Source organism: Symphalangus syndactylus, chromosome 6 (assembly GCF_028878055.3).
Source record: "Symphalangus syndactylus isolate Jambi chromosome 6, NHGRI_mSymSyn1-v2.1_pri, whole genome shotgun sequence".
In the NCBI taxonomy this organism is placed as follows: Eukaryota; Metazoa; Chordata; class Mammalia; order Primates; family Hylobatidae; genus Symphalangus; species Symphalangus syndactylus.
In genome coordinates, this window is record NC_072428.2 from 106724647 (window position 1) to 106736759 (window position 12113).

At 38.8% G+C, this 12113-nt stretch overlaps 1 protein-coding gene across 3 annotated transcripts in view; it reads left to right on the forward strand.

Annotated features, from left to right (window-relative positions):
* CAV1 (caveolin 1) overlaps window positions 1-10206 on the forward strand; it is a 36091-nt gene extending 25885 nt beyond the window's left edge. For all 3 annotated transcript variants that reach the window (XM_055283763.2, XM_055283765.2, XM_055283764.2), the window contains exon 3: window positions 7975-10206. In XM_055283763.2, the coding sequence (XP_055139738.1) occupies window positions 7975-8316 (342 nt within the window). In that variant the 3' untranslated portion in view covers window positions 8317-10206. The remainder of the gene's footprint in view (window positions 1-7974) is intronic.
* The last annotated feature ends 1907 nt before the right edge of the window (window positions 10207-12113 follow it).

Sequence of the window (12113 nt, forward strand, 5' to 3'; positions counted from 1 at the left end):
AAATCCAAGGGAACATGGCACACTCTAGTCTTTTGCACGAGACAAAGGGCAATCCTGGTAAAAATACAAAAATACAGGCCTCAGAGAGTCTGATCTGATTCTGAAATGGGGCCGGAGAATCTGGATTTTAACAAGCACCTTCACCGGGTGATCCTGTTGCTGAGAACCCCTGAGAAATGAGAACCCTGTGCTAGTGCTGAATGGAGCATTATATTCCAGAGTTGAAGTTTGGTGATCAGTTTTCCAGATGGAGCTGGCCCTTGGTCTTTGGTGCATACCTGGATATAAATCCAAGCCACTTCAGGTGTATGGGCTGATATTTCAACCCAAACACTACCTATAGCCTAAATTTTTTCTAATATTCTGTTTTGTATGAATTGTAGAAAGTTGTAAATGCTGTATTTCTTTCTCATCTATTTCTGGACCTTGTCCCAGGACCAAATTCCAGGGCATCTGATAGACATTCATTGCATACATTTTTCTGTAAACTTGAAAACCGATTTGTCTAATAGAAAAGGGCAAGGAAGTAGAAAATAAGAAATCATCATCAAAAGTGGTTTGTTTTGGAATTATATTATTTGTCTAGCTGCATAACAAATCACCCCCAAAATTGAGTCGCTTAGAACCACAAACATTGATCCTCCACAGTTTCTCTGTGTTAGGAATCAAAGTGATTTAATTTAATGGTTCTGCTCAGGGTCTCTCAGGGGCTGCGATCCAGGTCTCAGGGCTGGGGTCCTCTCAAAGCTAAGCTGGGGAAAGATGCATGTGTAAGCTCACTCACGTGGCCGATGGTGGGATTCAGTTCCTCTTAGGCTGTCAGACTGAGGGCCTCCGTGTCTCAATGGCTGTTAGCCAGAGCCCTCTCTCAGTTCCTTTCCACATGGGCCTCTCCATAGGGCAACTCACAACATGGCATCTAGTTTCCAGTAGAGCAAGCAAGTGAGAGAACAAGAAAGGCAAGCAAGGTGAATGTCCCAGTCTCTTGTAACCTCATCTCAGAAGTGATATCCCATCACTTTTGCCATGTTTTATTATTTAGAAGCAAATCACTAAGTCCAGCCCACACTTAGAGGGATGGCATTACACAAGGGAATGAACACCAGCAGAGAGGGTCATTGAAAGCCGTCTTAGATGCTGTCTATCGCATCTAAGTGTGATTTTTCTAAATGAAAAGAATATATTAATTTGTTTCAGTCTTAGTCAATGTACCATCCCATTTGTGCTTCGCTAAAACTTGTATCAATGTAAAGCAAACATTTTCTGATACAGTTTAGGCAGTGTATTGTGGTAATAGAGTCCAGTAGTGTTGAAAAGATATGTTGAGGTCAGAAATTAAGCTCATGGGGGTGGGGAGAGGGGGGAGGGATAGCATTAGGAGAGATACCTAATGTTATGTATACATATGTAACAAACCTGCATGTTGTGCACATGTACCCTAGAACTCAAAGTATAATAAAAAAAATTTATAAAAAAAAAAAAAAAGAAATTAAGCTCATGTTTCTAAAAGAGGAGATGTACAACTACTATGCAAGCCAACAGGAAAGAGTGTTTTAAGAATGCTTTCTGCTACAGGTAACTAAAAACCTAAATAGCTGTGGCTTAAACATAAAGGTATATCTATGACACATAAGCAAAAGTCTAGGGGTGGGCAGCTGCTGGCATTGCTTCCGTAGCTTGATAACGGCAAAAGCAGCATCTCTTCTTTTTCCTTGGCCTTCTAATCATGCATGTCACCTCACAATCACAACACAGGCAACACCTCATATTCTATGCAAGATGAAAAGGGCAAAGAGTCATGCCATATGCCTCTGTCTCTTTTCATAAGGAAGACAAAGCTTCCCTGGAAGTCTCCTCTAGCAGATTTCACTTAGATCTCATTGGCCAGAACTGAGTCACATGCCTGCCTTAAACCAATCACTCACCAAGAAGACTAACATTATCATGGCAAGTCTAAACCAGCTGTGACTCATCTCTGAAATCAAAGGATTATTACCATTACCCGAGTCGATCAGGATCCTGTTGGCAGAGAAGTGGGACTGTAGATTTTCAGCAGGCAACAAACAAGTCTTCTGTAAACTTCTTATGTGTTGTTTTTTATGTACTGGATATATGTTCTATATATCTAGTACAATCACAATTTCCAATAACAGTCTAAGAAGGTATTTTCCAATAGAAACAGAATGTATAAGATCATTACTTATGAAATCCCAAATGTACTTAAGGTTTCCTTCTTCAAAATTCCTTATTCAAAATAAAATGTCCAGATTTTGAAACCCAGAAAAGATTCTATATTTTAAAAATCCTGTGCACATGTAAACTGTTTTTCAAATATTGCCTTCAGATACATTTAACAGAATGAAATCTTCTGAGATTTACTACATCAGCCAAGTATTATCAAAACAAACAGGACAGATTGCTTTTCTTGACATCTGCTGTTTGATTTGTGTTAACTCATGTCTCTGAAATTGTAGCATCATAAGCCAATGCTGCACAAAGGTATTTCATGTCATTTATAAAAATCTGGTAATGTAAACTGTTAAATCCTTATAAAGCATCTGTTGACACACAAAAATATCACTGAAGTGCATTTATGCCTTTCATCTTTAGGTCTGCGTAATGATTCTCTCCAGAAGGCCAACTTGTTCAATAAATTACAGAACAGAAAGTTGGTTGTGGGAGGAGTAGCTCAACCTCATCTGAGGCATCCCACTCTAAGAAACTAATGGCACCTAAACCTCTTGGGCATTGGGTTTTTAAGCGAATTTTTAATTCTTGTTCTGCTCAAATTCTAAGTGATCACATAAAGTGCTGCTCCAAGCAAGACCAGCCCTTATAGAAGGGCAAGTGGAGTCAGTCCCCTAGGAGACAGAACTGGGGAGTGATCGTTTCAATGAGAGATAAATCAAACTGATGCTAAATGTGAACAACGAGCCCATTAGAGACTGTGAGAAAGAGGCACCATCATCCACTCAACAATAGACCTGTGGGACTTCTTGATAGCCTGAAGATGTTTAATTTCAGGTGCAGGTATCCAGAATGTAGCAGCTAGACTGATGAAGGATGTGTGGTGATAGCAAGCAGTAGTGGAAGAGCTCAGGAGAGTTCCTAAGCCTGAATTGCAATCCTGTGCTGCCATAAAATGGGAAGATATACTTGGTCCAGTCATCTGACAGCTTTGGTCATCAATTTCTCTATCTCATATGTGACTGTACTGCTTTAAGAATCCCTTTAGCTTTAAATATCTCTGAATCTGCTGAAGCAGCTGTGCTTTGATTGATGTGGAACTCTGAACTCCCTTAAATACAAAGACCAATTATTTAGCCGAGCTTTGTTGGATTCAGTGCATTCTGAATACATGTCAAAATATACCTGGATTTGTAAAAAATATTCCTTCCTGGTTTTTTCACCATAGATAGATGTACAAAAATGTCCGTGTTCACACTGTGGAAAGGACATTTCTCATAAACTCACACAGAGATACCTTTCAAGTCAATGCCTTAGAAAGCAATGAGAGATTTAAAGGAGACCTAGAGATATGAATGGAGAAGGCAGAGAAGGTACGTGAGGAGGACGATGTAACTTCCTAGGGAAAAAGTACGAAGCACAAGGCTGGACATAGACCTGGGAATCAGGAAATTAGAGTTCTAATTGCAGCTTTTCCATTGATTCACTTGGGATCTTGAGAATGTCTGTCTCATTTTAATCATTCTGGGCCTCAGTTTCCATATCTGTCAATTAGAGTCAGAGTCCCTGGCTGGGTGCCCAGGATTGTGAGAACATACTGTTCAGAGGCATAAAAATACAATCAGTACCAATAATGTACTAGTACCAGTACCTAGGATGCAAAACATCCTAGGTACTAGATGTCCTAACTTAAAGTGGAAACATTAACAAGAGTAATTCTTTGAATGATCAAAATGGGAATATTTTAGGAAGCATATCTATCTGGGTGAAAATTCAGCAAATAAGACAATTGTAAAGGCTTGTGGTCTCAGGAATACAAAGGCAAAAATGCCCAGACTTGAAATATGACAAGTTCTAGTTTTGTCACTTAGCATCTCTGTGACCTTGGATAATTTCTTAACCCCCGGCAGTATTGTCGTCTGTAAAATGGGAATAATGACATGCACGTCAGTGGGTTGTGGTGAAGATTATTATAAATGGGAATTAGCTCTTTTGAGCCACTGGTGGGGTTTAAATTCCCAGCCCTTAGGGGCTTTGCAGCTGATAGTTCCTCTTATTACAATTGTCTATTTAAAAACCTAGTCACAGCCCGGTGCAGTAGCTCACGTCTGTAATCCCAACACTTTGGGAGGCCAAGGCAGGAGAATTGCTTGAGCTCAGGTGTTCGAGATCAACCTAGGCAACATAGTGAGACCCTCTCATCTCTACAAAAAGCAAAAAATTAGCCAATGATGCATGGCTGTAGTCCCAGCTATTCTGAGGGCTGAAGTTGGAGGATTGCTTGAGCCCAGGAGGTCAAGGCTGCAGTGGGCAGTGATCATGCCACTGCACTCTAGCCTGGGTGACAGAGCAAGAACCTGTCTCCAAAAAAAGAAAGAAAGAAAGGAAGGAAGGAGGGAAGGAAGGAAGGAAGAGAGAGAGAGGGAGACAGACAGACAGACAGACAGAAAGAAAGGAGGGAGGGAGGGAGGGAGGGAGGGGAGAGAAAGAAAAAGGAAGGAAGGGAGAGAGAGAGAAAGAAAGACCTAGTCACCAAAAGCAAGAGATTTTTTAAACGCTACTATTTTTTGGGCATTTACTAATCATATTGCTATGCTTTGCACCCATGCTAAGTACTTTATATAAATTATCTCATGTACTCCTCTAAAACTAATTACTGCTGTGTAAATAGAGGTAGAAAGAAACTAAGCTTTATTTCTGCCTCTATTGTTTCTTTAACCTGCCTTGCTTCCTTTTTCAGCTGCACCTAATTGGCTGTACTTTTAGTTTTCTTTTAAACTGCCTTAAATTTTAAAGACTAAAGCAGCAATAACTAACTGAATATATTTATATAACATGTTATTTTTGTCATGTTGCTTTCCACCCCTGGAGACCTGCTCTAAATTCACTTGGACATTTGAGGATAAATCAGGCTCACTAGCAGTTTCTGAAAATGCAGTTTCACTGAAAATACAGGCATCCAGAAATTTAGTAAGCAACTTAAAAGAAAGTATAAGAATCTCCTATGTATTCATTGAAAAATAATTTGAATTTATGCTTAGAAAAATAGAATTATTATTAAGAAATCTTACACATTCATGTTTGTAAATATCTTCACTAAGAACCAATTGTATATATGGCATAACACTGTCCTCAAAGAACATGCCGGGAGAATTGTTTCAGTTATCAGAGGGTTAAATTTGGCAAACTCTTCTTTATTAACGTGCCTTTTAATTATGAAATAGCATACTCACCTTCGAGAAAATTTGAAAAACATTTTTGTAAAGTGGTGCAATATTGAAGAAAGTTGATAACTTTCAGACCAGATTTAAGCCTCAAATCTACCTCTCTTTCACCTGGACAACTCATTAGCATTTCTGAACCTCACATTTTTTCTATAAAGTGAGAATACTATATTATAGAGTTGTTGTCAGTTAAATGAGAACAGTGTCTGATCATAATAACTAGTCAACAAATGTTCACAACTCTTCCCCTCCTAGGAAAAGAATCTCAAGGCAGACCTGCTTCGGGTCTGCTCTGTAAAGAGGTAGGAATCCTCTGCTCCCGGTAAATTGCTTCCTAACGTTCTTTGGTAATAGACTATTTTTTAATAAAGGTGATTGATCATTTCCCATTATACACTCAAAATGTGTGTACCCATTTCAGGGCAGTCATGGATGACCACTGCCCATCTTTTGACCCCAGATTAAGAACACCTGCTGTAGTATTTTAATTCTGCCTTCAAATCCTCTTACAAAACAAAGACATCTTTAAAAAATAAAATTCTTTAGGTGTCTTGCAGTTGAATGCAGGAAAACCAGAGCCCCTTATTTTTGATAGTTTTGGGAAGAATGCAGTGTCAGAACACAAACCCGTAATAGACAATTAAATAATTTGCACAGAAACTTCATAAAAGTATTGACCTGATTTGCCATGTATTTGCCACTTTTTAAAACACACAAGTAAATGTTTACCCTGTGTCTAGATCCAAATGGGTGAAGAAAAAATGAGTGACAATAAATCTACTTAAGCTCACTTACATAATTTTGGCCATACTGTTTTTTTCACATTACATTATTAGAACATTGGACAATAAGTCAAGAAACAGAATGTTCTACAAAATAAACTTTAAAAATTGGTAAGCATCATGTACTTTTTCCAGAAGACGTTTTATTTTGTCGAATCAAAGGTGGCTTTTTGGCACTGAGCAGCTCCGTGGAGTCATGGCAGTCCTCATTCCCTAATCCTGGGCCTGCCTGAGTCGCTGCTGGCAGTCATCCACCTGTTTGGATTTCAAACTGCATTAAATCCCCTCCTATAGCTGTCACTGCCAAGCAGTTGCACTGGCTCTGTCCTACCTTTCTGTTGGTAATTCTGTTTTTAATCCTATGCTTCAGTGTAGTTTATATAAATCTTTACAGAGGGATAAAACTTCCTGTAATTACTTGTTTGGGTGAACATGTACCTGGGAGAGCTATTGGGAAAGGGGCCAAATTTGCATTCCAGCTCCTTTTATCCCCACCCTTGAGCTAACCAAGTCCTGTGGATTCTTCCCTTAGCATCTCTGGAAACTTCTTTTCTTTTCTTTTTTTTATGACCACTTTTCCAGTCCTGGCCCTTCAAACTTAAGTGACAGCAACAGTCTCCCTGCCTTGAGTCTCTTTCCTCCTTCTCCCAGTGTGCATACGGTTGTCAAACCCATCTTGATAAACTAGTGCATCGATTGTGGCTACGCTCCCCTGTTCCCACATCTTCCATAGACCCCACTGTCTGTAAAATAATATTCAGTCTGGCCTCAACCTGTCTTTCCAGCCTTGGTGACGCAGGTCTATTCTGGCTGAGACACTCACTATGACACCCTTGCTTGTTCCTGGGCTTTGACACATTTCCAAGGTCCCTTTCTTCTTCGTCTCCAAATCAGCCAATTGCCCAAGCCCTGCTCAAATCTCCCACCTCATGAAGCCTTCTTGATGCCTCCCAGCTCACCATGATCTAATTTCCTGAAGTAATTATGCTAATTGGGCATTTGAATTGTTAACCAATTATGAACTAACTGCCCCGTAACATTGCATGTGTAGTTGTCTTCAAAGGCAGTTAAATTATGTCACGTTCATTACATTGTACTGAGTGCCTCGTATCCTTATCCATGTTTGGGGGTTTTACTTTAAGTCAAGAAATTTAATCACATCCATTTGGTTTTCTCTAGAGCTGTAGTTCTCAACCTTTTGTGTGGTAGAGAAACACCTAGAGAACATGTTTAAAAAATCTCCTGGGTTCCATCCTTGAGAGATAATAAGGTCCAAGGGGAACCCAAATATCTGTGTTTCAGGTCGGCTTATTGGCTCATCCTATTATACCAACTCCTCAGAAGGCCAAGGTGGGTGGATTCCTTGATCTCAGGAGTTCAAAACCAGCCGGAGCAATATAGTGAGACTCCATCTCTTAAAAAAATAATAATAATAAAGGATTAGCCGAGTGTGGTGGCATGCACCTGTGGTCCCAGCTACTTAAGAGGCTGAGGTAGGCAGATTGCTTGAGCCTGGGAAGTCGAAGCTGCAGTGAGCCATGATCATGCCACTGCACTCCAGCCTGGGTAACAGAGCAAGACCCTGTCTCAAAAAAATAAAAATGAAAAAATCTGTATTTCCAAGTTCCAAGTGATGCTGATGCTGCTGGTTGCCTTTAAGCATCTTGCAAAGAACGAACTCATAAATGCTAATACAGTATATGTCTATGGATACTGAATAGTGGGTTTTTTTTCTCTTTTCTTCTATTCTGTGCTCATGTTCTGTCACTTCTTCCTTTTAGATTGACTTTGAAGATGTGATTGCAGAACCAGAAGGGACACACAGTTTTGACGGCATTTGGAAGGCTAGCTTCACCACCTTCACTGTGACGAAATACTGGTTTTACCGCTTGCTGTCTGCCCTCTTCGGCATCCCGATGGCGCTCATCTGGGGCATTTACTTCGCCATTCTCTCTTTCCTGCACATCTGGGCAGTTGTACCATGCATTAAGAGCTTCCTGATCGAGATTCAGTGCATCAGCCGTGTCTATTCCATCTACGTCCACACCGTCTGTGACCCACTCTTTGAAGCTGTTGGGAAAATATTCAGCAATGTCCGCATCAACTTGCAGAAAGAAATATAAATGACATTTCAAGGATAGAAGTATACCTGATTTTTTTTCCTTTTAATTTTCCCGGTGCCAATTTCAAGTTCCAAGTTGCTAATACAGCAACAATTTATGAATGAATTATCTTGGTTGAGAATAAAAAGATCACTTTCTCAGTTTTCATAAGTATTGTCTCTTCTGAGCTATTTCATCATTTTTGGCAGTCTGAATTTTTAAAACCCGTTTAAATTTTTTTCCTTACCTTTTTATTTGCATGTGGATCAACCATCACTTTATTGGCTGAGATATGAACATATTGTTGAAAGGTAATTTGAGAGAAATATGAAGAACTGAGGAGGAAAAAAAGAAAAAAGAACCAACAACCTCAACTGCCTACTCTAAAATGTTGGTCATTTTATGTTAAGGGAAGAATTCCAGAGTATGGCCATGGAGTGTACAAGTATGTGGGCAGATTTTCAGCAAAGTCTATTCCCACCGTTTAAGGAGTTAGTGGATTACTGCCATTCATTTCATAATCCAGTAGGATCCAGTGATCCTTACAAGTTAGAAAACATAATCTTCTGCCTTCTCATCATCCAACTAATGCCTTACTTTTCCTGAAATTTTAACCTATGATATTTTCTGTGCCTGAATATTTGTTATATAGATAACGAGACCTCAGTGCCTTCCTGTTTTTCACATTTTCCTTTTCAAATAGGGTCTAACTCAGCAACTCGCATTAGGTCAGCAGCCTCCCTGAAGACCAAAATTAGAATATCCGTGACCTAGTTTTCCATGCGTGTTTCTGACTCTGAGCTACAGAGTCTGGTGAAGCTCGCTTCTGGGCTTCATCAGGCAACATCTTTATTCATAGTGAGTATGGTCAACACTGGCCTGATGAGATGAATTAAAGTGGACCAATAGGGCTGAGCCCTCTGTGGGCTGGCAGGCCTGGAAGCCAGCTTTCCCTGCCTCTCATCAGCTGAATGAGGTCAGCATGTCTATTCAGCTTCGTTTATTTTCAAGAATAATCACGCTTTCCTGAATCCAAACTAATCCATCACTGGGGTGGTTTAGTGGCTCAACATTGTGTTCCCATTTCAGCTGATCAGTGGGCCTCCAGGGAGGGGCTGTAAAACGGAGGCCATTGTGTGAGCCTATCAGAGTTGCTGCAAACCTGACCCCTGCTCAGTAAAGCACTTGCAACCGTCTGTTATGCTGTGACACATGGCCCCTCCCCCTGCCAGGAGCTTTGGACCTAATCCAAGCATCCCTTTGCTCAGAATGAAGATGGGGGAGGAGGCAGTAATAAAAAGATTGAAGTGTTTTGCTGGAATAAGTTCAAATTCTTCTGAACTCAAACTGAGGAATTTCACCTGTAAACCTGAGTCATACAGAAAGCTGCCTGGTGTACCCAAAAACTTTTTATTCCTCCTGCTCCTATTGTGATTCTGCCCTTGGGGACTTTTCTTAAACCTTCAGTTATGCTTTTATTTTTTTTTTTCATACACTTATTGGAACTCCGCTTGATTTTTCCCTCTTCGAGTCTTCCTGACACTTTAATTACCGACCTGTTACCTACTTTGACTTTTTGCGTTTAAAACAGACACTGGCATGGATATAGTTTTACTTTCAAACTGTGTACATAACTGAAAATGTGCTATACTGCATACTTTTTAAATGTAAAGATATTTTCATCTTTATATGAAGAAAATCACTTAGGAAATGGCTTTGTGATTCAATCTGTAAACTGTGTATTCCAAGACATGTCTGTTCTACATAGATGCTTAGTCCCTCATGCAAATCAATTACTGGTCCAAAAGATTGCTGAAATTTTATATGCTTACTGATATATTTTACAATTTTTTATCATGCATGTCCTGTAAAGGTTACAAGCCTGCACAATAAAAATGTTTAACAGTTAAACAGTCAGTTTTATTATTTTTTCCCAAAACAGGTGTTTATGTGTCAGCATCTGTGTATGTCTATGTATTTGTATGTAGTGAACATGTGCATAGTGTGTGTATGTGTTTGTATGTGTTTGGGGAGGGTAATGGTCTCCCACTTTAAAATTATGACAAAGTCACTTAGGATATTTCTGCTAAGTTCATCACCATTTATAAGTTGCTTCAGATAAAAGTTATAATTAATAACAAAGTTTTTTTTTAGCAATTTGCCCAGTGTTTTATATGTCATCTAATTTGAGCCCCCAGCAAGCTTGTGTGATGGATATTAATACTCTTAGTGAAAGACACAATTTGCATTCGGGGCCAATGCCTTGAACTTTGCCATGCCTTAACTGGGTTTTAAAGAGGCATATTGCGGTCTCAATTTATGTTTGTTGCTTGACTAAGTTTACATTCAGGACTCCTATATTAGGGTTCTCCAGAATAACAAAACCGATAGGAGACAGATGGAGATGATGATGATAGCTAGCTAGCTAGATAGATAGATGATAGATAGATAGATAGATGATTGATAGATAGATAGATGATAGATAGATAGATAGATGATAGATAGATAGATAGATAGATAGATGATAGATAGATAGATAGATAGATAGATAGATGATAGATAGATAGATGATAGATAGATAGATAGATAGATGATAGATAGATAGATAGATGATAGATAGATGATAGATAGATAGATAGATAGATGATAGATAGATAGATAGATGATAGATAGATAGATGATAGATAGATAGATAGATAGATAGATAGATAGATAGATGATAGATAGATAGATGATAGATAGATGATAGATAGATAGATAGATAGATAGATGATAGATAGATTATAGATAGATGATAGATAGATAGATAGATGATAGATAGATAGATAGATGATAGATAGATAGATGATAGATAGATAGATAGATGATAGATAGATGATAGATAGATGATAGATAGATAGATAGATAGATGATAGATAGATAGATAGATGATAGATAGATAGATGATAGATAGATAGATGATAGATAGATAGATGATAGATAGATGATAGATAGATAGATAGATAGATGATAGATAGATGATAGATAGATGATAGATAGATAGATGATAGATAGATGATAGATAGATAGATGATAGATAGATAGATAGATAGATAGATGATAGATAGATAGATAGATGATAGATAGATAGATAGATAGATAGATGATAGATAGACAGATGATAGATAGATAGATAGATAGATAGATAGATAGATAGATAGATGATAGAACAGAGATGATAAAGATAAAGATAGAGAGATGAAGATATAGATAGAGATGGAGATGGAGATAGATGGAGACAGATATATATATAGAGAGAGATGGAGATAGAGATATATAGGGACAGATAGAGACAGAGATAGAAATAGAGACAGAGATAGATGGAGATAGAGATATATAGAGACAGAGATAGAAATAGATGTATATAGAGAGATGGAGCTACAGATAGAGATAGATGGAGATGATAAAGATATAGATGGAGATGATAGGCACAGAGATAGAGATAGATAGAGATACACGGAGATGACAGAGATAGAGAGCAAGAGCTTTATTATAAGGAACTGGCTTACACGATTATGGAGGCTGACAAATTCCCAAATCTGCAGGGTGAGTCAGCAAGCTGGGAACCCAGGAGAGCTGATGATGTAGTTCCAGTCCAACATCAGCAGGCTCAAGAGCCAGGAAAAGCTGCTATTTTAGACCAAGTCCAAAGGCAGGAAAAAAATTCAATGTTCCAGTTTGAAGGCAGTCAAGCAGAAGGAATTCTCTCTTACTTGGTGGTCAGGGTCAGGGTCAGCTTATTCTATTCAAGCCTTCAACTGATTAGATGAGGCCCACCT